The 25450-nt window shown below is 38.8% G+C and overlaps 1 protein-coding gene across 1 annotated transcript; it reads left to right on the top strand.

Annotated features, from left to right (window-relative positions):
• Positions 1 to 3570: 3570 nt before the first annotated feature.
• On the top strand, positions 3571 to 24965 carry zgc:92594 (uncharacterized protein LOC436996 homolog). Its single transcript, XM_061709920.1, has 8 exons — positions 3571 to 3895; positions 8527 to 9208; positions 10653 to 10761; positions 13093 to 13188; positions 22034 to 22267; positions 22632 to 22654; positions 23293 to 23441; positions 23638 to 24965. Exons 2-8 carry the CDS (start codon positions 8568 to 8570, stop codon positions 23949 to 23951), a joined length of 1566 nt encoding a protein of 521 aa, XP_061565904.1. The 5' UTR covers positions 3571 to 3895; positions 8527 to 8567; the 3' UTR covers positions 23952 to 24965.
• The last annotated feature ends 485 nt before the right edge of the window (positions 24966 to 25450 follow it).

The raw sequence follows: 25450 nt of genomic DNA, 5'->3' as shown, positions 1-25450 counted from the left end.
ACTACGGTAGTTTCCCGACCAAAACGGGAGACTTGACAAGTATGCCACTAGTGGGAGAAAAAAAAAAAACAGATCTCCACATTGAAATTAAACAAATCAAAAACAAAACAAACATTTCCACTCACGTTAAACACGTGAAATCTATTTATATCAACGACTTGCACACCTTCGGTGCGTCCGAAATGCCATACTAAAAAGTATATACTAAAAAGTATACTTAAGTTCGGCACACTTTTGAGTAAATATCAGTAGTATGCATTAATTCGGACGTACTATTAAGAGCACACAGCAGCAGTAGCAGCACCGCTCCGCTCTTTCCTGTTTTTCCTGGCCGAAACAAGATGACATTATATAATATTATTATATACGAATATTATAATATGAATATTATATAATAATATTATTATACTTAATATTATACTTATGACATATGCGTATCACTTAGCAACCAAACACCACTGCATTGCATTGTCGGAAGTTTCTGCTCGGCTAGTGTCCATCAATCCACATTAATAAATTTCTCCAGAATGAGTATGGATATACGGAGCCCCTCTGGTGACATTTGAAAAAAAATAAAATAATGCGTGGCCACGCATTAATAACTCGTGGCCACGCATTAATAACTCGTGGCCACGAGTTAATATCTCGTGGCCAGCCACGCATTATGTATCTCGTGCCCACGCATTATTTTACTCGTGGATGGCAAATTTATAACCTACTGTCTGGACTTCGTGGATGCAACTTCCTTAGTGGGATGGTTATTCATCATTAATAACGGTAATTATAGTCTATTTATATTAAAGAGCAAGAGTATTGTCATGGCGAGTGTAGTAATAACATGTGACATTTGAAAAAAAATAAAATAATGCGTGGCCACGCATTAATAACTTGTGGCCACGCATTGATTATCTTGTAGCCACAAGATATTAAATCGTGGCCACGAGTTATTAATGCGTGGCCACGCATTATTTTATTTTTTTCAAATGTCACCAGAGGAGCTCCGTAGGATAGAGCATACTATCGAGTAAATTCTTATGTTTCGGACGCACAAAAAATCTCACATACTCATTTTGCATACTCATTAGGGTGGAAGTATGCGATTTCGGACGGAGCCAGAGATCTCCATATTGAAATTAAACAAATCAAAAACAAAACAAACATACAAACATTTCCACTCACGTTAAACACGTAAAATCTATTTATATCAACGACTTGCAACCACACTTGAATCCGAAATGCCATACTAAAAAGTATATACTAAAAAGTATACTTAAGTTTGGCACACTTTTTTTTAATTCAAGATCTTTTTATTAAAATTTTCACAAAGTAAAACAGGTGAAATGCTGAATGTCAATTACAAATATTTTGAGGTATGTTAATCATAGCATACACCAGTGTACAAAATATAAAAAAACAATTAAACAGTATGAAAAAATATAAAATAGTAACAAAAACAAACTACAGACCAAACTAATCCCTCCCATGTCACTGCCAGATTACTAATCACAATATGAGGTCATTCTAACATCAAAAGCCTGCACTAGGAATACAAAAGAAACCCTGTGAACTATACTTCAAAGAAATATGAAGTATAGTTCACAGGGTCTGGAATGCTTCTAGAAAGGGTCCCCACACTTTCTGGAACTTATTTGATTGCTGAAGCGAGTATCTAATTTTCTCCAGTTTTAAGCAGGACATGATGTCTTCCAGCCATTGTGCACGAGTAGGAGGGAAGGGATCCTTCCACCTGAACAGAATTGCCCGACGAGCCAAAAGGGAGGCAAAAGACAAAGTGTGCCCCTGTGCAGTGGTTAACTTCCTTCCTCCCTCCATGACCCCAAACAGGGCAGTCAGTGGGTTTGGTTCTAATCTGATTTTAAGCACCAGAGAGAGAGTATGAAATACTTCCATCCAGTATTTGTTTAGACATGGGCAGGACCAGTACATGTGGATGAGAGAGGCTTCTGCTACTTTACATCTTACACAGTATGGACTAATATCTGGGTACATGGAGGATAACTTTGCCGTGGAAATATGAGCCCTGTGTACCACTTTAAACTGAATTAAGCAGTGACGTGCGCACAGGGAGGTTGTATTAACCAGTTTGAGTATGGACTCCCAGGTATCCTCTGATAAGGGAAGCCCTAAGTCCTGCTCCCATGCTGCTTTGAGTTTATCTGTAGGGGCACTCCTAAGATCCAGCAACATGCCATAGAAAGACGAAATGAGCCCCTTTTTGAATGGGTCTGTGGCAAGAACTTTGTCAACTTTGGTCAAGCCTATCGATGCACCAGGGCTGGGTGTCTGGGAAAGAACAAAATGTCTAGCCTGAAGATACCTAAAGAAATGTGATTTTGGAAGGCCGAATTTACTACTTAACTGCTCAAAAGATGTCACGGTGCCGTCTATGAACATATCTCTAAAACGAATCATACCCCTCCTGTGCCATTCCTGGAAGGTGGGGTCCTCAAGGGATGGTTTGAAAAACATAAGTAAGTAAATATCATAGTATGCATTAATTCGGACGTACTATTAGGAGCGCACAGCAGCAGTAGCAGCACCGCTCCGCTCTTTCCCATTTTTCCTGGCCGAAACAAGATGACATTATATAATATTATTATATACGAATATTACAATATTAATATTATATAATAATATTATTATACTTAATATTATATTATGACATATACGTATCACTTAGCAACCAAACACCACTGAATTGCATTGTCGGAAGTTTCTGCTCGGCTAGTGTCCATCAATCCACATTAATACATTTCTCCAGAATGAGTATGGATATACGGAGCCCCTCTGGTGACATTTGAAAAAAATAAAATAATGCGTGGCCACGCATTAATAACTCGTGGCCACGCATTAATAACTCGTGGCCACAAGTTAATATCTCGTGGCCAGCCACGCATTATGTATCTCGTGCCCACGCATTATTTTACTCGTGGATGGCATTATAACCTACTGTCTGGACTTCGTGGATGCAACTTCCTTAGTGGGATGGTTATTCATCATTAATAACGGTAATTATAGTCTATTTATATTAAAGAGCAAGAGTATTGTCATGGCGAGTGTAGTAATAACATTTGACATTTGAAAAAAAATTAAATAATGCGTGGCCAAGCATTAATAACTCGTGGCCACGCATTAATTATCTCGTGGCCACGCATTGATTATCTCGTGGCCACGAGATATTAACTCGTGGCCACGAGTTATTAATGCGTGGCCACGAGTTATTTTATTTTTTTCAAATGTCACCAGAGGAGCTCCGTAGGATAGAGCATACTATCGAGTACATTCTTATGTTTCGGACGCACTAAAAAATCTCACATACTCATTTTGCATACTCATTAGGGTGGAAGTATGCGATTTCGGACGCAGCCACAGATCTCCACATTGAAATTAAACAAATCAAAACCAAAACCAACATACAAACATTTCCACTCACGTTAAAAAGGTAAAATCTATTTATATCAACGACTTGCCACCACACCTTGCCTCTGACTGTTAAACCATGTGACCATGCCTTATGACACGGAGCCAGGATTTCCGAGGCGCATTAAAGGCATCACTTTCCCCGCATCGACCTGCTCTCCGTCCGTCCGTCCGTCTGTCCTACAGGTGCATGTCGGCTCGCTGCCTCCTCTTTTACACAACAGAAAGCTCTGGATGACAGGCGGGGGCTGCGATCACTTCAGCGTTTACTATGAGTAAACGGGACTGGGAGGAAAACAACACGCCGTGGTGTTAGCAGGAGCAGGTGCAGCTCCCAGCGCTGAGACTCTAGCCGGATATCGATCACCTTTATTATTATTACATGTCTGGGAACCAGCAACCTTTGAGCTGCTCGAGGGCTCGGCGTGTGTAGAGTCTGCTGAGAAGAGGAGAGGTAAGAGCCGGGGAGGGGTTGGTTTCCCTCTGTGGGTCTGTGTGGCTGCTAGGAGGAGATTAGTGCGGACATAATTGACGGTTGGAGTTTCTACCGGCGGTTAGTGGGTGATTAAAAAAATACAACCGGTGATCGAACTGCAGGACAGCTCGGGATGGTGCTGGACCGAGCCAGGACCACGAGGAGCAGGTCACGTGGTCCTGGCCTTCAGCTGGACCACGTGACCTCGTCTAGGGATGATCAATACCTCCAATACCTGAGGTTTACTTTATCCAATACCTGAGGTTTACTTTATCCAATACCTGAGGTTTACTTTATCCAATACCTGAGGTTTTCTCTATCCAATACCTGAGGTTTTCTTTATCCAGTTACCTGAGGTTTACTTTATCCAGTTACTGTACCTGAGGTTTACTTTATCCAGTTACTGTACCTGAGGTTTACTCAGAGGTGTCAAAAGTATCCACATTCATTACTCAGGTAGAAGTATAGATACTAGAGTTTAAAAATACGTTACGTAAGTTTTTTACTCAAGTAAAAGTATAAAAGTACTGGTTTCAAAACTACTTAAAGTATAAAAGTAAAAGTAATGTAAGGGGGAAAAATCCATTGAAAATGAATGCATCTTAGTATAATGCAAATATATTAAAGAACCATATATGTGTACTATTGATTAACATTAACATGTGTTTTAGAGAGCAGGAGATATGATGACTAGTTGCTGTTTTTAAAATGTAAGGAGTGAAAAGTACAGATAATTGTGTCAAAATGTAAGGAGTAAAAGTAAAAAGTCGTCTGAAAAATAATTACTCCAGTGAAGTATAGATAACCAAAATTTCTACTTAAGTAAGGTAACAAAGTATTTGTACTTTGTTACTTGACAACTCTACTTAAGATAAGATAAACCTTTAATAGTCCCACAGAGGGGACTATTACAGTTACTGTACCTGAGGTTTACTCAGAGGTGTCAAAAGTATTCACATTCATTACTCAGGTAGAAGTATAGATACTAGAGTTTAAAAATACTCCTGTATCAACTCAAGTTTTTTACTCAAGTAAAAGTATAAAAGTACTGGTTTCAAAACTACTTAAAGTATAAAAGTAAAAGTAATGTAAGGGGGAAAAAAGCCATTAAGGACAAAAGCCATTGAAAATGAATGCATCTTAGTATAATGCAAATATATTAAAGAACCATATATGTGTACTATTGAGCATTAACATGTGTTTCAGAGAGCAGGAGATATGATGACTAGTTGCCTATAAGTATTGTAATGGTGCAAAAAAAAAAACATACTTCAGAGGCATGTTATCATTTATCCTAACCTTTATTGGAATGTACATCCAAGTTTAGTTGCAGGAATCTGATGTAAGAACAAAACTGGACAAGAACATCTGTGCCACAACCACAACCAAATTCACTATCCGGACGGCGCAATTTAACTGGATAGTTTTTATTTAAAGGCCGAAATGAAATAGAGTAAGAGGCTGTTTTTAAAATGTAAGGAGTAAAAAGTACAGATAATTGCGTGAAAATGTAAGGAGTAAAAGTAAAAAGTCGTCTGAAAAATAATAACTCCAGTGAAGTATAGATAACCAAAATTTCTACTTAAGTAAGATAACAAAGTATTTGTACTTTGTTACTTGACACCTCTGTTATCCAGTTACCTGAGGTTTACTTTACCCAGTTACCTGAGGTTTACTTTATCCAGTTACCTGAGGTTTACTTTATCCAGTTACCTGAGGTTTTCTTTATCCAGTTACCTGATGTTTTCTTTATCCTTTGCTGAAATCTGCACAGGAAGAAGGAAGTGGAAGTGATAGAAATGTGACTATGGAGAACGACTGAGTCTCACACTCGTTTTGTTTCTCTTTCTTATCTGTCATATGACATGTGATCTCGGCTTCAAGTCAAAACAATAATAAGTCACAATAATAGAGAAACACAATGTGCTTAAGGTAATTACCCAAACAATTACAATTGCAATGTCCTTATTGTTTATTGTTGAAAAAAGTGAGGGAGGACTTGAAAGTAATAGCAGGTCAAAGCAGCAATGGCTTCAACAAGTACTTTTGGCACTTCTGAGAGCTTCTTTTCTTTCTTTTTAAAACAAAAACTATTCCTCCTAATGAAAGCGCTTCAGCTCAGCTATTAGATCCAGCTGCCTGACATCCATCCTGACCTTATCCCGCAGGATACCTTGGTAATATTGGGTTTTCTTTATCCAGCTACCTGAGGTTTTCTTTGTCCTTTGCTGAAATCTGCACAGCAAAGGAAGTGGAAGTGATGGAAATGTGATTATGGAGGACTGAGTCTCACACTTGACCAAGAGATACTTGAATAGATTTGAACATGATTAAAACTTGTTTATTTGTCTTTCTAATCTGTCATATATCATGACATGTGATCTCGTCTTCAAGTCAAAACAATGAGCCACAATAATAGAGAAACACAATGTGTTTAAGGTAATTACACAAACAATTACAATTGCAATTGTTTATTGTTGAAAAAGGTGAGGGAGGACTTGAAAGTAATAGCAGGTCAAATCAGCAATGGCTTTAACAAGTACTTTTGGCACTTCTGAGAGCTTCTTTTATTTCTTTTTAAAACAAAAACTATTCCTCCTAATGAAAGAGCTTCAGCTCAGCTATTAGATCCAGCTGCCTAACATCCATCCTGACCTTATCTTCTCTTGGTAATATTGGGAATTTATTTTCCATTTTCCAAGAAGGCAAGACTCTTAAGGTAGCAAATAAAGTTCAAATAATGATACTTCATCCACTATACTTCACTTTTGGTATGCTGTGCCCTTATTTTTCCTAAAACAAATCAAATGTAATGGTCCTGAGGCTACAAAGCATTTACCGGTGAAGTTGTAGACTTTATAAATTTTCTTTCTTTTTGGTAAGCAGTGAGTACGTATGTTAGACTCATGAAAAGAGACATTTGTTTTCGTTTTCGTTTAATTATTTATTCAAACAGGTTAAAACAAAAACAAAAAAATAATCAGAATACATAAAATGTATATACCGAAAAAAAACAAAAAAAAACACAAGCAAAACAAAGCAAATTAAAGAGACAAATCTATATGTAGATAAATATTTCCTGTTTGAAAGGGTGTAGGATGAAGTTTCAAAAAACTTTTCTAGTCCTACCCCTTCTAATGTTCTGTTTTTACCATTTCTTCATTTCACACAACTTCTAAAAGAAAAGCATAAAAGAAAAAGACATTTGCCTTTAGCTGTTACTCAAGCTGTTACTTGTGCTGTTGGAGTCATCTTGGCTCATCACCCACATTTAGGAAGTGAAACTACATTAGTGAACTGTCTCCATTATGTGCACTTTGAGATGACTGTATCCTTTCCAAGCCTTATCCAGTTCAATACCCTTAATCGTGCGTCTTTAGAGATTCATTTTTTTGGGCGAAGCATGATTTACAAAATAAGATGTTTCTTATGAACAGTATGATTAAAATTTTGGAATATCTTTTATCAATTAAAGCACACTTCCAAGCTCATTTCTTTAACTAGACTCCAGATGTACAAACTACTGACTCCAGTTGGTTTTGCTTGAGTCTAAAGTCTAAATAATCAAATGTTAACAGTTTAAGCACATTGTGCTCATCTATTGTTGATTTTAAAGGAAGACCAGATCACATTTCATGGCAAATGAATCCTAAAAGCTACATCCCACAGGGTTTACACATATTTTCTTGGTATTGAATCATAAGAAACACTTTTAAAAGTATATGTGAAGGTGTAAGCGAGAGGCACATTCACTATAGAGCCCAGACGATGTTGAAACACACTGTACTGGGTAAACCATTTAACATTTGTTGTCTTATCAGTTCATCTTTCCAGAACATGGATACAGGGGTGTGAAAAGGTTTTGGCACCCCTGATCAATTTCAAGATTTTACTTTATAAATCATTGGTTGTTAGGATCAACCATTTCAATTAAATACATCATATAGCAGACAAACACAGTGATATTTCAGAAGTGAAATGAAGTTTACAGGATTTACAGAAAATGTACAATAATTACTTAAACAAAAGTAGGCAGGTGAATGTGGTAGGGCTGGGTGGTTTTGGACAAAAATAAAATCCCGATTTAATTTTTATTTTTATTTTTTTTTAATTTTTTTATTTTTTTCTGAAAACCCGATTTTCGATTTCGATTTTTTTGGTAAAACTACAAAAGACAATGGAATAAATTGTTTCAAATATTTTATCTTTATTTTAAAGAAAAATAGCAAACAAATTTCCCTATTGGGAATTAAGTGCAATTGAAAGATACTGTAAATCCTCCTTGAGTTTAGTAAAGTGACAAAATTTACAATTTTCTTGACCAAACAAAGATGACTAGACGAGCTCTGTCTGTAATGCAGCCAGCTGCAAAAAAGGAAAATCGATTTTCCGATTTTCCTTTTTTTAACATCGTCTTGATTAATAAATCCGATTTAGATTTAAAATCGATTAATCGCACAGCCCTAGAATGTGGTGTGAATGAACAATACATTGCTAGTTATTTATATGTAATACATTAAATAAAGAGCAAGAGATTTATATATGTCAATCCTGAAAGATGTTGTCAAATAACGTTTTTTTTTCATATATTTCCTTTCCATTTGTTTCAGTATCATCTGTAAAAGACTAAAGTTCTGTACTGGACACAAGCATGGCCTTGGCCCAGCCAGAGCAGTCCAGCGTGCTCCAGGAGGAGCTCACCTGTCCAGTTTGTCTGGACTTGTACCGTGACCCTCACTTGCTTCCTTGTGGGCACAACTTCTGTAAGGTGTGCCTTGATCGCCTAAGGCGACAGGCGGAGCGAGGCCGGTTCCGTTGTCCGGAGTGTCGCGAGACCCACCGCTGTGGCACCAAGTTTCAGAAAAACTTCAAACTAGCCAATATTGCTGATGACTACCGCTACAGGCGCAGAGGCACCACTACGGCCGCCACGGCTTTAAAGTCTAGGGAATTGGCGTCATGCGCTCTGGGAGCGCAACAAGTCAGGGGTGTTTTTGCTGTTCCTTGTGACTACTGCCCCTCGGTGGGCGCCGACGCATCAGCCATCACGTCTGGAGAAGGATCCTCCACCTCCTCTGCTCCTAAGGAAGAGGCTGACAAACAGCAAGCTGCAGCTGCAGCTGCGGCTGCATCGGTGCTTGCAGTCAAGACGTGCCTGAAGTGTGAGGTGTCAATGTGCCAGGAACATGTGAAACCACATCTGGAGCTGCCGGCGTTCCGCGAACATCCTCTCACGGAGCCGATGAATGACTTCTGGAAGAGGAAATGTCCCGAGCATGATGAGATATACAGGTAGGATGAATGTTTTATTATTCTGTTCATTTCTCTAAATTAATGAATATATTTTTCCCTTAGATTGATTTTCGGATTTACTCCTGTCAGGGTTTTGTGTGTGGTTTTTTTAAACTTGTTTATTTTTGTAACTATTCATATCAGTCAATAAGTCAGTACTGGTTAGCTTCTGTCTTTGAAAAAAGTTTCTAACATGCTCACACCTATATATAAAGTTATTTCCTGAACTATGATTATGTTCATGTAAAGTGTTGTGGGTTGCTGTTCAGACATTACTATACGTGTGTGTATATAGTGGTGAAATTCAAAAACCAATGCCAAATTTCATAAAGAATCAGAACTATATTCTTCTAAACTTATCAATTCTGTCATTTGAAACTCTCGGGAATTGACAAAGAAATAACTAACTAATTGACATAATTGTATCTATTTCTATCCCCATGTGTTTTGTAATTTTAATGTTTGATGATTTTGCTGGTGATAAGTCCTAAAATACATTCATACATGGAGAAAAAAAAAGTAAAAACTTCTTTTTGACGTCCTGACAAATCTTGTTGTATTTTGACTATAAGTTAAACACTTGTATATATTCTTCAAAAGATAATGAAAAAATGAAGCAGTTACAATCAGGAAATATTAAACAAAGCAAAAAACTACTTAAAGAAAAAGTTTTAGTTTATCTGAACTCATCAATCTGTTTATCATTTAAGTGTGAGTTACAAGCAAATAACTGAACTAGCATGGTGGTAGTGGAGATGGAAATAAATAAATCAACATCACTTCTTCCAGTTTTCTTTATGTTGGTCTACAAGTTTATTGTTATTTTATTCTTTGCTATATGGATAAGTTTTAAAACAGTTTTTATGCACTTTCTTTCATATTAAAATGTCTGTTTCAATTTCATCTGAAAGTGTATTTGCTCTTACTGCCTACTCTGCACTATCAGCAAAAACCAGCCAGAGTAACTTTGGATTGCTGTCACAGTTGTATCTTGCAACAATGGCATTATGTCACACATCAACAAAATTAAAATATCTCTCAGAGCTACAGAGACAGAATGGCAGAGGCAAGAGAGAGACTCAATTAATTAGTTATGTCAGTAATGGAAGAAAAAATGAGATAAAAGTCTTGTACAGGGTTAGTGGTACTTAAGCTCTGTGTGTATTGAGGGACTCATTGAACTAAAAATGACATAAGATCCTTTGTCCTGCTTTAATTGGCCATTTTTCCTTCAATATATACAGTACAGACCAAAAGTTTGGACACACCTTCTCATTCAAACAAATGGGGAAGTGTGTCCAAACTATTGGTCTGTACTGTAGATTGCCTGAATGAAGTTTCTTTTGTATACTTGAATGTATTTTCTTTTTTTTTTTTTTTTTTTTACAAAACTAATTCACTAACTTTTATCGCAATCCTTTTCTCATTCGTTTCTCACAACCAGATACTTCTGCATGGATGACAAGATGTGTGTTTGCAATGCCTGCACCATAGAGGGATTTCACTCGGGACACAAAATCAAGACCCTGAAAAACACGATGAAAGACCTCAAGGTATTGTTTTCAAGATCATCAGGCTTTTTTCAAAGTCTCTACTTTTACGGAAAAAGCATTTATTAAAAATAACTTTAAAAAAAAAATCAAACACTGAGTGAAACAGAAATGGCTATGCCTTGGGATTTTTGCCACACCACATATACCGTATTTTGCGGACCATGAGGTGCAACGTATTATAAGGCGCAATATCAATGAACAGGTCTATATTCAAACATAAGGCACACCGGGTTTTAAGGCGCATGATAAAACATATATAAAGCGAAATAAAATAGTCTGGTAAGTCAAACTTTATTCAACTAATTCACAATAACTCAGAATATCGTTCAGTTGTAACTAATACAGAAAAATACACTCACTTTTTAAATCCTTCGTCTTCCACAAATCCACAAATAAAAAGTGGCGGAGGTAAGTGTACGTCCTGTTCTCTGATTGGTTCATGGTTGCCAGCGAAGGCGGACACCTGAAGTTAGTGTGACGTTGTATCCCAACATTTGATTATAACTAGATTATGATATAGATTTGAAAATTGCGTCTACGCTAAAAATATAACGTTGGCTTGACGTCTAATTATAGTAAGGTAACATTGACTAGATGTTGGATGATGGTTGCTTACCAGCACTACATAATTAGTTATCTAACGCCTGACGTTGCAACCCGTATCTAACCAAGGACCGACTTTAATGTGTCAGCTGAAGCGTCCGACCGTCACTTACCAAAGTCGCACTAAAACATTTTGACAGATTTCTCAGTGAGTGTACCACATATCACACGGTTTGAGGTCAGTAAGCACAACAAAATTCATACATAATACATAACTGCCAGTTTTCGAGAAAAATTAAGAATTTTAAGTGCGCCTTATAGTGCCGAAAATACGGTAAATGTGTTACTAACAATCCAGGTAATCATAAATGATTAAAACCATTGCCAAGTACATGAATTCAAAGACCTAAGTCATAAGAAATGAGTGTTTGTTGCTCTGTGTTTCCATGCTGGATGATTTCCGACCATCTCAAACCCCATACTGTGTAAATGAGTTTTAATCAAACCAAACAACATACAGTAATTTAGACTGCATATACTGTCAACTATGCAGTCTGGATTAGTTCATCACTGCTCTCAAGTGCCAGTAATTTCTCCATCAATCCCAGTCTGCAAAGGAAACCTTGTAAAACAGAAACTGTAGCGCAACCTACAGAGCTTAACTCCAGTTCTGTCCAGACTCTTTCCAGAGACGAGAAGGAGGCTGAGGTGTTCTGCAGATTTTAATAATTAGGGGAGTTTAATTTGCATAACAAAGCTGCATGGTTAGTCAGCTGGATGTCAGCTGCCAAGCTGAAAGGCATAGTTAGAAAGTTTAATGCTCGTGCCTCTTAAATTCATTTTTTTCTGAGTTACTGAGGCACTATTTCAAAATACACACACACAATGCTATTACCAACTTAATCCTGTACAGTTATATCTTTTAGAAAAATAGCCATTTTTAAAAATGAAGAATAAATGTTATAAGATAATGATGTTCAAATTGAAGATGACGGCCTGAAACTAGCGTAGAGATCTGAGCTGGGAAATGTTCCCCCTCTTCAGTGCACGTAAGCCCTGCTGTGTATGCCTCAGACAAAGGCCTGTGATGGATCTGGAACCCTGAAGAATGAGTATTGATTGTCGTTTGGCTGCGTGTGAATGAATGGAGAGAGTCACATGACTGGGTGAGCTCCTGTAGTGGTGTGAAGTCTACTTCCTGTTCTTTCTTTCTCCCGAACAGAGTGTGACATCGTGATGCTTCTAGATCATTGCTTAGAGTCCACAACCTGCTGAATGTTTCATGAGTGGAAACTGACAAACAAGCGTTGCGTTTTTTAGCCTAAATAGAAATGTATATGTTAAGATGACAGACATGCTAGTAATAGTTTCATTATTGGCTCAGTTTTTTTTTTATTTAGATGATAGAAAGAAAGATTGCATATCTTTTACTCTGAAGGAGATATCCATATAATATTTTCATAACCAGTTAATCTTTGGATTATTTTATGCGAAAGTTGGAATTATTTTGTCTATAAAATATTTGAAAGGTGTATACTCGAGAGGGTGCCGTCAAAAGCATGATATTGCTTAAAAATGAAGTGGTTTCAAGTCAAATCACTGTTTGACTCTTGGTGAGAAAAGTAAATAACAAATACGATGATCCAGTGAAAATAATTGTTGGATTATTACCGTACCTGTTGAAAATTTGTAATACTTCCATGTCGCCCCTAATAGTTACTTTTTCAGTATCTATATTTGAAATCTAAATCTCTTTCTATTAAATGTCTTCTTCTTTATTTTCACCAGGGCAACCTGGAAAAGCAGTTGTACAAGTTAGAAAGGAAGCGCAGCCTGGCAGAGAAAAAACTCCAGGAGCAGAAGGAGAAGGAGAGACAGAATAAGGTACAATGACACGTCCAGCATGAATAACACGTGTGAAGAGTTCACAATCTGACCATCTTCACATTATTTACTCTGCAGACTTTTTCTGATCTCAATCCTGAGATATTTTCTCAAACAAAACCTTCTCTACAACCAGTTTAGTCTGGGATTATATCCTATAAAATGCTAGGAAACTACAATTTCACAAGCAAGATGTACCGTATTTCCAATCTGTTATTACAAGTCTAGGCTGTCCGGTAGCATTCACTTGTTTTGTTTTTATTTTTAAGTGTGTTTCTTATTAAAACATGAAACATAAGCAATGTCCTAAACCTCAACAAACAAAAAGCTGTTCAACTTAGTTATGCGTTTGCTCAGCAGGAAGACGATCCGCTGTAAGGACATAAGTAGTCAGACGCCTGACCATTTTACCAGCAGGGATTAAAATGACTTTGTATTCAAATACGTACACTTAAATATGAGGTTGGTGCATTTTTGCAAGCAGCTATTACACCATAAGCTGCTCTTGGAAGGCTTTCTATTCAGTGGAAATTTGGTCAGGCGCTGGTGTTGGACGAGAAGCCCTGACACAATCTCCATTCCAGTTGTTCCCAGAGGTGCTGGATGGGGTTGAGGTCAGGGCTACGTTTGGGCCTGTCAGGTTGTTCCACACTGAACTGAGCAAACCAAGTTTTTTTTTTTTAACCAAGAACCTTCCTCAACCTGTTGCCACAAAGTTGGAGGCGTAACATTGTCTGAAATGTCTTGGTATGCTGATGCATTAAGACTGCTGAGATGGGGAACCTAGCCCAAACTACGTAAAAACAGCCCTATCATGACCCCTCCTCCACCAAAAACGTTCTCCCAGAGTCTGCCATCACCCACCTGACGTCGTCACTCCACAGAACACGTTTTCACTGCTCCACACTCCACTTTACACCACCCCATCCAGCACTGGGCATTGACCTTGTGTGCAGCCTTGTGGGAACCCGCCCCTTTTAAGCTCCCACAACACAAGTTTTGTGCTTATATTAATGTCACTGGACGTTTTGAACTTTGCAGCTGTGGAATCGACAGCACATCTGTGACTTTTACACACCAAGGGCCCGATTTACTAAGATCCTAAATAAAGAGTACTAAATTGCGTGTGCACTGAAAAAGTTTGCGCGTGCTGTTGTTGTGTGTTTTGCGGGTGATCAACTAAGATTGCGTGCGCAATTGATAACAGGTGCAAACCTCAGTATTTAAATGAGGTGTTGCGTGTCTTACGGTTTGCGGCGCAAACTGTTTGCGCCATGGAGAGTCTGGATGGAAAGCAGGATATAGTTGCAAGCGCAAAATTAAATTTTTTTTTTTTTTTTTTATTGATCTTTTTATAGGAAACAACATACAATGAAAACATGGAAATCTGTAGTCAAACACACGCATTATACATTGTCTCCTTTTTTTTTTTTTTTTTTTTTTTTAAACACACAAAACCTAACTAAGGAACAGAGTCTCTGTAGCGTTAAATAATAAATAAACAGATGAGCAAGAAATGATCAAAGGAGGAAAGTAATGTATGAGCAAAAATGCATACAAAAAACAAATGCAGTGGTGAATGTAGATGCCCATAACTGATATCCCATTAACTGGAAATAAATAAAACATAAAAAAAAAACAAATTAAGGAGATGAAAAGAAAATTAAGGGAGGGGGGGGTCAGTCGGTGGGTAGAGTCTTCAACGCGGTAAAGTGGTCTATGAAAGATTGCCATTTGCGAACGAATTTAGCTGCGTTGCCTTTTAAAGAGTATCTCACCTTCTCCAATTTAAGAAAAAACATAACATCACTAAGCCAAATAGAAATAGACGGGGACTTGGGGGATTTCCATAGAAGTAAGATACGACGTCTTGCTAAAAGAGATGTGAAAGCCAATACTTCTGACTGTGTGGGGCTGATATGTGAGGAGTCAACAGTGAGTCCGAATATTGCTAAGAGAGGGGCCATAACAACTTTTTTACCCAGAACTTTAGACATGATCACAGAATAATCACTCCAAAATTTCTGTAACCTAGGACAGGAGAAAAACATATGACTTAAATTGCATGGAGAACCCTGGCACCTGTCGCATAGGTCTGCAACATTCGGATATATTTCCGATAATCGGGATTTTGATAGGTGGGCTCTATGCAGCACCTTAAATTGAATAAGTTCAAATCTAGCGCAAGGCGTGCTAGATCGTATGCTACGGATAGCTTTATCCCACAGCTCCCCTGTGAAGTCAAGGCCCAACTCTCGTCCCCAACCCTCCCGAGCTTTATCTACAGAATGATCATCAAATGTCATACACAGTGCATATATCTTAGATATCAGAGACTTTTGACTGAGTTTCATTGTTAGAAGATCATCCCACGGTTGGTTAGCAGGAAGGGAAGGGAAGCATGAAAACAGAGCAGAGGCGCAGTGTCGAAGCTGGAAGTAGCGAAACAAATGGGAGGCAGGCAAATTGAACTTTGACCTCAGATCTGAAAATGTGGAAAAGATACCATCCTTATATAGATCCCTGAAGTGCTTAATGCCCCGGTTGTACCAAATCATAAAAGTGGTGTCTACTAGTGATGGAGGGAACAGATGATTCTTAGTAACAGGTGTATAGATGGATGGAGAAGCAAATTTAAAGTGGCGCCTAAACTGTGACCAAATCTTAAGGGAGGAAAGCACCACAGGGCTATTTGTAAACTTAGAGGGATTCAATGGTAAAGAGGAGGAGAGTAGGGCCGTTACAGAGGATGAAGGGAGTGACTGAGCCTCCAATCTGCACCATAATAACTCAGGAGACTGAAGCCAATAAATTAGTTTGTGAATATGCGCTGACCAATAGTAAAGCATAAAGTTTGGTAGTGCTAGACCCCCATTAAATTTAAATTTTTGGAGAAGCGAATACCTCACTCTGGGTGTCTTACCGGCCCATAAAAAGTTGGAAACAATTTGGTCAAGTGATTTAAAAAAAGATTTTGGTAGAAATAAAGGAGTGCATTGGAACAAAAAAAGAAATTTAGGCAATACAGTCATTTTCACTGTGTTAATTCTTCCTATCAGTGACAATGGTAGGGAGTTCCACCTCTGTAAGTCCGCCTTCACTCGAGTTACCAGTGAGGAAAAATTAGCGGTGAAAAGAGAGGGCAGAGTGCGGGTCACATTAATCCCTAAGTATCTAAAGCCTGACAGGCTGAGTTTAAAGGGGATATCAGATTGTTTGAGTTGTAAAGCAGAGGAGTTTATGGGGAAGCATTCACACTTGTGAAGATTGACCTTATAGCCGGAGAAGGATCCATAATTCTTCAACAGAGATAATATTGGTGCGATGCTGGTTAAAGGGTCAGATACATATAAAAGGAGGTCGTCTGCATAAAGTGACAATTTAAGTTCCACATTGGACCTAGAGACTCCGCGAAATAGAGGAAGAGTTCTTAAAGCAATTGAAAGTGGTTCGACGGATAGAGCGAATAGCAAAGGGGAGAGAGGGCAGCCCTGTCTCGTGCCACGTGATAATGTAAAATAAGTGGAGTAGTTGTCATTGGTGTGAATGCTGGCCTGAGGGGAAGTGTAAAGAAGTCTAATCCACGATATAAACCTGTGTCCAAATCCGAATTTATGAAGTGTTGCAAAAAGATAGTTAAATTCGACATGATCAAAAGCTTTCTCAGCATCAATTGCGATAACAACTTCAGGGAGTGGAGAAGAATCTTTAGAGAGAATCACATTAAGAAGTGTACGAACATTATAGAAGAGCTGGCGTCCCTTGATGAAACCATTCTGCTCCTCAGATATGATGCTAGGAAGGATCTTATCAAGACGAATTGCTAGTGCTTTGGCTAAAATTTTGACATCTACATTCAGTAAAGACAAGGGCCTATAAGAAGTGCATGATTCAGGGTCCTTGTCCTTCTTCAAAAGGAGGGCAATAGACGCCTGCATTAAAGAGGGAGGCAATGAGCCATGATCAAGGGACTCATTGTACATTGAAAGTAAAAGGGGGGCTAATTTGTCTTTGAATTTTTTGAAAAACTCAGCTCCGAACCCATCGGGACCAGGGGCCTTGTTGCTTTGCGTAGCTTCAATGGCGGCAGCAATTTCTTGCAAGCTGAAAGGAGCATCGAGGCCATTAGCCACATCCAAATTAATAGTAGGGACAGTGATATTATCAAGAAAGGAGGTCATTTCTGCTGTGTCAAGTGGAGATTCTGACTCATAGAGAGAGGAGTAGTATGATTTAAAAATTGTGTTGATGGCGATTGGATCGGTGGTAAGTGTGCCATTAGAATCTCTAATGCTGGGAATCAGTCTCGACGTTGCTTGCCTTTTTAATTGGTGAGCCAATAACCTGCTTGGTTTATCGCCGTGTTCATAATAGTTGGCATGAGCGCGTAATAGGAGCCGTTCAGAATCGGCTGTCGCTATAAGATCGAATTTTGACTGCAAATCAAGCCGTTGTTTCAGTAAACTCGGACTCGGGTTAACTGAGTTTAGTCTGTCTGTGTCCTGAATTTTAGATGTGAGCTCCTGTAATTTAGCCCTGCGGATTTTACTGGCGTATGCTGAATAAGAGATAATCTGTCCTCGCAAATATGCTTTGAGTGATTCCCATACTAGCGAAAAACTGGTAGAATCTGTTTTGTTTAATGCAATGAAATCATCTATTGAAGCAGATATAGAAACATTAAATGCATCGTCGGATAAAAGCAATGGATTAAACCTCCAGGGAGAAGAAAAACGGGGGCGCTCAGACCATGTTATATTCAAAGTTAGAGGGGCGTGATCCGAAATAACAATTGGGTGGTATACGACAGAAGTAACTTTGGGGAGAAGAGAGCCATCAACAAAAAAATAGTCAATACGTGAATATGACTGATGTACTTGTGAAAAAAAAGAGAATTCCTTATCTCCAGGATGTGAGACCCTCCACGGATCAACAAGCCCGTTCTTGACTGTAAAATCGGTAATAGATTTTGACATAGAGGATTGAGTCAAAGTACGAGGATTCGAACGGTCCAAAGAAGGATTAATAACACAATTCAGATCACCGCCCAGTATTGTAATATGCGTATTTAAGAAAGGGAGGTTGCCAAACAGCCTATCCGTAAAATTGGGGTCATCAAAATTAGGGGCATATATATTCACCAACAATACAGGGTTACAGTATAGAGTGCCCGCAACAATAAGATATCTACCATTCTTATCGGATATTGTCCTGGAGACGGAGAAATTGACTCTTTTGTTGATCAAAATTGCTACTCCTCTAGACCTAGAATCAAAATTTGAATGAAAAATATCACCCACCCAAGCTCGTTTGAGTCTGAAATGATCTTTATTTCGCAAATGAGTTTCCTGAAGGAAAGCTATGTCAGTGTCCAGGCGTTTCAAATGTGAAAAAATCTTTGATCGCTTAATTGGATTATTCACACCTTTCACATTCCAGCTAGTGAATGTAATGTTTGATCCAGTATCAGGCTTGCGCAGATTACGATCGTTCATAGGCATTCTATGAGAGAAAATAAGACCGACTCACCCACCACCAGAGGAGATATAAGGAAAAGAGGTAAAAGGGAAAACCAAAACAAACAAAACTCAGGAGTATATACATACCTACAGAGACAAAAAGCCAACATCCCATAACCCCCGCCCACCCACCCAACGCACATTAGATGATCCCATCCCCAAACGATGGAAACAGCCGTACTGGCTTCGAAGGAAGCCATTCTCGAAAAGAGCTGCTTTCGACTATAAAGCTAAATACAAAAACAAAAACAAAATTAGCTCCTGCAGAGTTAAAACCTTTAAAAAAAAAAAAAAAAAAAATATGAGGCATATGAAACCATCAATCTGAGGCATTCTGACAATCGCTGTCTTGTCAGGGTAACAACAAACGTAAATTAAGGAGATCTTTGGCCTATAGAACAATAATATATACATATATGCACTCACACACCCACACAGACACGCACACACATGCACACAATTTAAGAAAAGACAGGGGTGCGTGCATATTTTCTAATCAAGGCATCATACCAGAGAAATGATTAGGCCATCAATTTAAAACGGTGTTGTTCCCATTGATAGTTAGAAGAGAAAAGAAAAAAAAATTAATAAATAAATAAAAAATAAAAAATAAAAAATTACGACATAAAGTCCCATTTTCTGAATTGACTCAGTCACTCACCCCGGGCCAGAGTCCCGCACGGACATCAAGCTGGATAAATCGTCCCAGAAAACTAGCTGGTAGTCACTTTTTTTATTTTCCTGATGAATGCCAGGGCTTCATCTGGCGACGTGAAGTCCCGCTGCTGGCCGTCATGGGTTACACGCAGCCGTGCGGGATACAGCAATCCATACCGGACTCCTTCAATCTCCCGCAGCTGACGGCGCACGTCATTAAAGGCAGCGCGCGCCCGCGCTGTCTTGGCTGTGTGGTCCGGGAACACGGAGATGCTCATACCCCGGACTTTTATCTGCTGCCGCTCTCTCGCCTTTCTCAGGATGTCAGCGCAGTCGGTGTAATAATGGAGCCTTGCCACTATTGCGCGGGGCCGCTCCCCGGGCTTCGGTCTCGGCATGAGGGTGCGGTGGGCTCTATCCACCACCGGCTCTGCGTCGAGGGAGAAGGCTTCCGCCAATAGCCTGGAAACACCGGCTGCAGATGAAGAGTCAGGATCCTCCTCCGGGACGCCGATAATCCGTACGTTCTGCCGACGAGACCTTGACTCCAAATCCTCGCATCTGTCCTCCAGCCTCACATATTCTTTCGACAAGTGATCCACTTTTTTCTGGAGAGCAACGATGTCGTCTGAGCAGCTTGAGAGCGAGAGCTCGATCCCAGCGACCGTGGCTGCGAGACCCGCGACGTCCGCCTTCATGGAGGAAATACTGCCAGAAAGATCGGCTTTAAGAGAAAGCAGCTCGGACTTAATGGACGTTAAATTCTCGGTAAGTGCTGCCTGAAGCTCTGACCGAAATATAGCTGCAACATCATTGCGGAGAGCGGAGAGGAGTTCGGTTTTAAGCCGGCTGAACTCCGCAGCTGGAACCTGCGCAGCGCAGGTGCTCTCCGGAGGAGGAGAATCACCACGGGGCGAGGAGACAGCATGAGCAGCAGGCCGCGGGTTAGCTGGAGGGTTATTCCCCGCTTTAATGGACTTTGGAGGCATTTCCGTGGTAAGTTGTCGAAGTAACCGCGTTGAAAATAATTTAGTTAAAACCAAAGCCGTGGGAGTGATGCAAAAAGTGCCTATAAATGTTGAATTAAAATTAACTCTGCAGGAGCTCCGCTAATCACGTCTCACCCCATGTACAGCTAAGCCGGAAGCCCCGCGCAAAATTAAATTTGACGAGTTGGAGTTATAGAGATATTAGTGGAAGAGGCAAATTGTTGTGCCGTATTCAGCACCCCTGCCGTGAAAAGCACCCCTCGTATATTCAATGATAAGTAGACCAAGAAAAAAAACAACACACTGACACTTCAATATATTTATATATATACACACTCACACAAACACATACTTAGGAGTTTATATTATATATATTTACAAATATTATGGAAGACAACACAGTAAGCAGGCTATTAATTAATGACATCAATAACCATTTACCCGATTTTTGTTATGTGTGACTGTGATTGTGGGAAAGTATGACTATTGTGGAATCCATGAGCGCATTTAAACATGAATCATTAACACAAAACTGGACGCTAAACAGAACGTGACACGGCAGGGGTGCTGAATACGGCACAACACCGGGGTATGACAACTGCAGAACAAGTATAGGCGCACAATGAGAAACACTTTTTTCTCCATGAAAACACGTTATTTATTTATTATCACAAATAAAAAAATGAATGTGCCTCCTGTGGCAACCTTTTGCTGAATAATACTCGATTTAACATTCAAATAAAATATTTCTCCTTTTGCATGTGGAGATTAGCACCTTCCTTTCGAACGTATTAAATACAGACGCAATCACAATCCACGCAAAAACTTTCAGGCTTGGTAAATCTCATTGCGCGTGGTAAATGGACCAATTTGCATTTTCCCCTCCCAGTATTTAGGATTTCTGGCGGGTACGCCCCATATTGATTATTCATCAGGGCAAAAGTACTAAATGAATAGCGTGTGCTATTTTGCGCATTTGAGAGGCGCAGTCCTCTTTGCACGCTGTTAGTAGATCAGCTTGCACATTGGTTTGCGGGTGATGTCAAGTTTGCACAGGTTTTTACACACGCAAACCTTTAGTAAATCAGGCCCTATGTGCCTTAGCTGTCATCGACCCTGCTCTGTGATCTTACAGAGTAGCTTCAGCTGAGTGGTTTTCTTGGTTCCTAAATACTCCTACTTTCACCATTCCAGCAGCGATGACATTTCCTGAGCGATCTTACATGGCATCCTGTCAAATTATCTGGCTTGAGTGACTGAACTCTTCAGAACAACCCATTTTATTTCACAAACATTTGTGTGGCTAGGTGCCTAATTTTATACAGCTAGGGGAATGGGGCTAATTGAAACATCATGTGATCAAATACTTTTGTCCATATTGTTTATTTGATCATTAAAATGTGTCAAAATGTGAAGGAATACTTTTTAATGTATTTAATAAATGATTGCTACTTTGTAGTAACTGTTTGAGACAGATAAGCTAGATAAATAAATTAATGTCTGCACTGAATGAAAGATTACTTGGAAGACATCATATAAAAAATCTCCATTTAATAAAATTGACTTGAAATCCATTTGACTTTATATGGAATAATACAATCTTTATTTACATCATGATGAATGAATTTTTGTTTCCTGATGACACGTGTTTTCTTTTCCTCTCTTGGATTCCTCATCCAGAAGTTCAGGGATGACACGGAGCAGTGCTTGACCACACTGGGGGAGGAGATGAAGGCCAAAGTAAACCACTTCATCACCAGACTGCGAGATTGCACGCACAATCAATGCGACACCAGCGGACCAATGATTCAGAAGAACATCTCCAGGATCTGTCAGGACCAAGCTCGTCTCCATCAAGTTCACTCTGACATCGAAAGCCTCTTGCAGGAAGGCGACCCTTTTCGATTCATCGAGGTGAAACGCATCACTGGACACCGTTTCAGTCAGTTACGCACAAATAACACGAGGCAGCGGTTACTTTACCGTCGAGGAGAACCTAGAGTCTAATAACTTGTATGATTAAACCTCATGTAACATGTAGGTCATGTTCATGAACTAAATTATATGTGTAAAGTATTTAAATTAACTAAAATAAACACAAGATGTTCCACAATTAGCAGCAAATAAAGTGAAGGCAACAAAATTTGATATTTAATTAAATTAATGTATTTCTTTTAATCCTGTGTAATTTTAAGCAGTTTTTTCTTTTTTGTTTGTTTTTAATGAGTGTTTTTATATTTTCGTTTGTCTAAAAATGACTGATTTGTCTTTAACTCAGGCATACAAGACAACTGGAAAACAGTAAGTACCTCTTCCATAATAATTCAGATATGTAATATGATTATACTTTACGTTTGATGATTAATTAATTAATTTTGGTGGTGGTAGTGGGGTGGGGGTACCATGAAATTCCCTAAAATTAACACATTTGTTTCCATTTCCGAGTAAATGCAGTTTACTTTTAGTTGTATTTTTTTTTTTTTTTTTTTTTTAGACAGGTCCTCATATGTTAAAAAATATTAACTTTGGAAAGGTTCTTCCTAAATACACTTTGTGTAATTTACAAATACCACTATCCTTAAACCAGCTGAGTTGTAGTACCCTCATTATCATTGTATACTACAGAGTAGTTTTATTTTTTCTTCAAACCAACACAGTTTTGTTTTAGGAGACAATAAACGTGTCTCGTTGTTCTCTGTCCATGTGGGTGGCTGAAAACCTTTACAACTTTATTTTGGAGCGTCTTCTCCTGTGAAAGGAAGCATCTCAGTTCAGTAGATTCTGGAGTTGACTGCCAGCTTTAGATGTTTCATGTTCAGTAAAATAAAGTCCAAAATTAAAAGATGGGATTTGCATTCTGATTTTAAAGCCAATCTTTATGCCTTATTTCATGTGATTGATTGATTTTATATCATTATATATATATTTTTTTGTTGAAGGTGTCGTAGGCAGCTGAGGAAAGTTATGTTCTACCCAGAGTACGTGGACATGGAGACGGAAGTCGTTGGCGTGATCATGGAGGAGGAGATGAGAAAATTCCTTGATGAAGAACTACCGTGTCACATTGTTGCTGCCATCAATTCCCTGTGTACCAATTTTTCATTCATTTAGTTATATTTCCATCAGTCAGTTAATCTGTAGCTACATCAGCCGTGATTTAATGATAAGTTTATTGTCACAAGAATCCTTTTTCACAAAAAGGTTTAGTCTTTTTCTTTTAATGATCAACTGCTATGTTTTTATAGAAACACCCCCCAAATTTGATACATTCTGTCGCCCATCAGGTCATCTCTCGGATCCCGAGGAGGAGGAGCAGGAGGATAATGAAGAGGCTGCAGAGGAAGATGATGATGACGACGATGACGACGACGATGACCTCGACGACAGCAGCGAGGAGGAAATGAGGAGTGAGGGGGAGGAAGAGGAGGAAGATGATGATGATGAGGAGGAAGATGACGACGAGGAGGAGGAAGAAGAGGAGGAGGAGGAAGAAGAAGAAGTGCCAGGTCGATCTCCTTTCCTTTTCAGCCCTGGTGAAGAAGAGGAGGAGGATGACGAGGAGGAGGAAGAATCTGAGGAAGAGAGAGCGTATACATGAGGAAAATATTTGTATACACGACACTCTCAGAGCTGTTAAAGAACATGAACTTTGACTGTGGCTGCAGCAGATGCTCAGACTTCAACATCAGCTGCCGAGTTGCATCCGTGTTCTCGTTGGATGGCTCATGAACAGAAACGAACTCCAGCAGCAGCCACATTTTGCCTCAAAGCTCCCCACTTGATCCTCCTGAGCTTCGATCCAGCTGGACTTGTAAATCCATTGGGAATCTCCTGCTAAACCTGTGAAAAGTTCTGCTAAACATTATCCAGGTGCTTCAGATTAAATGTAGAAGATATTTACGGTATACTGTGTGTACACACAATAATTTGAATGTATGACAAAATACAGGAGTGAAACGTTGCATGTCTGCAATGCCTGATGTTTTTAACCACTTTGATAAAAGTCTTTATATGTGAGATATTTCCTACACAAACATTTGTTTTAAATGAGAAGTATTATCAGTTCATATAAAGCTTTATCTGTGCTGATCAAACAACCAGTGCAGAAAAAGATGAATGACAGACACATCTTTGAAACCAATTTCTTGACTTTAATTAGCATAAATACAAAAATGCACATTCTAAATAATTTATTAAATTGGTGATGTAGTGATCAGATGGAAATGTAGACGCATCAGACCAGTAACAAATGACTTGAAGTCGTGTGGAGGATTGTTTCATATTTTAGTTAAACATTGCAAGCCAAAGAGGAAAAGGTTGTGTGATTGTATGGCTACTATAACAAGTTTATCTGCTTGGCATGCTACTAGAAGAAAAACTTCAATGTCTTAATTATAGGCCACAGAATGATTCTGTAGTGCTTTAAAAGCACTAAATGCAATGTTTATAAACATGTTGGATGTTCCTTTGCACTGTTCATACATTATTAAAATATTTTCAGGTGATGTGAAATTTTGCACTTTACTGAAACCTGATAATGTTTGAATGTGAAAAGTTGATTTAATTTTGATACGATTAATTAAAACAGCATATCAATAATAAAGCCCCTTGAATGTGAATGATTAAGCTGTTGTGTTACTTTGCAGATAAATAGTACAAGAAGAAAGGAGATGGATGAACATCAAAAACTATTTGCTGCAGTAGCTTCACTTTTGCTTAATTAATTCTATTCAAGAGTACGTTTTAGTATAAACAAAAGTGGTTTAAAGGTGTAAGACCTGATATTAGGCATATGGATTGCTTATTTATTGATAACATTTAAAAATAACATTTTTGAGAGTGTATATTGTATTTCAATGAAGAAAAGTAAGAAGTTAAGTTTTACTTTGACGTTTCAGGTGGAGCTTGTTAGGGAGGTGGAGGACCGGAACTGTTTGTTCCTGCGAGTGTAGCCGACGGACACAATAGAAAACGCTCCAACTTCCCGTGTTTTTTTCCCCCCCGTGTTTTTTCCCCCCGTGTGTGAGCTTCGTGTGTTTTTAATTACATTTTGATTAGCAATTTCCACTATTGGATAACCTGTGCTGAAAGGGTTTG

Source organism: Cololabis saira, chromosome 20, assembly GCF_033807715.1.
Source record: "Cololabis saira isolate AMF1-May2022 chromosome 20, fColSai1.1, whole genome shotgun sequence".
NCBI lineage: Eukaryota > Metazoa > Chordata > Actinopteri > Beloniformes > Belonidae > Cololabis > Cololabis saira.
Note: the sequence above shows the minus strand (reverse complement) of the source record. Positions and strands in the feature narration are given on the sequence as shown.

Excerpts from the sequence above, each read along its gene's own strand:
- zgc:92594 (XM_061709920.1), top strand. The coding sequence starts at position 8,568 with ATGGCCTTGGCCCAGCCAGAGCAGTCCAGCGTGCTCCAGGAGGAGCTC. Across the intron at positions 13,189-22,033 it reads AGAAGGAGAGACAGAATAAG|AAGTTCAGGGATGACACGGA; the intron begins GTACAATGACAC and ends TTCCTCATCCAG. Across the intron at positions 22,268-22,631 it reads ACCCTTTTCGATTCATCGAG|GCATACAAGACAACTGGAAA; the intron begins GTGAAACGCATC and ends TCTTTAACTCAG.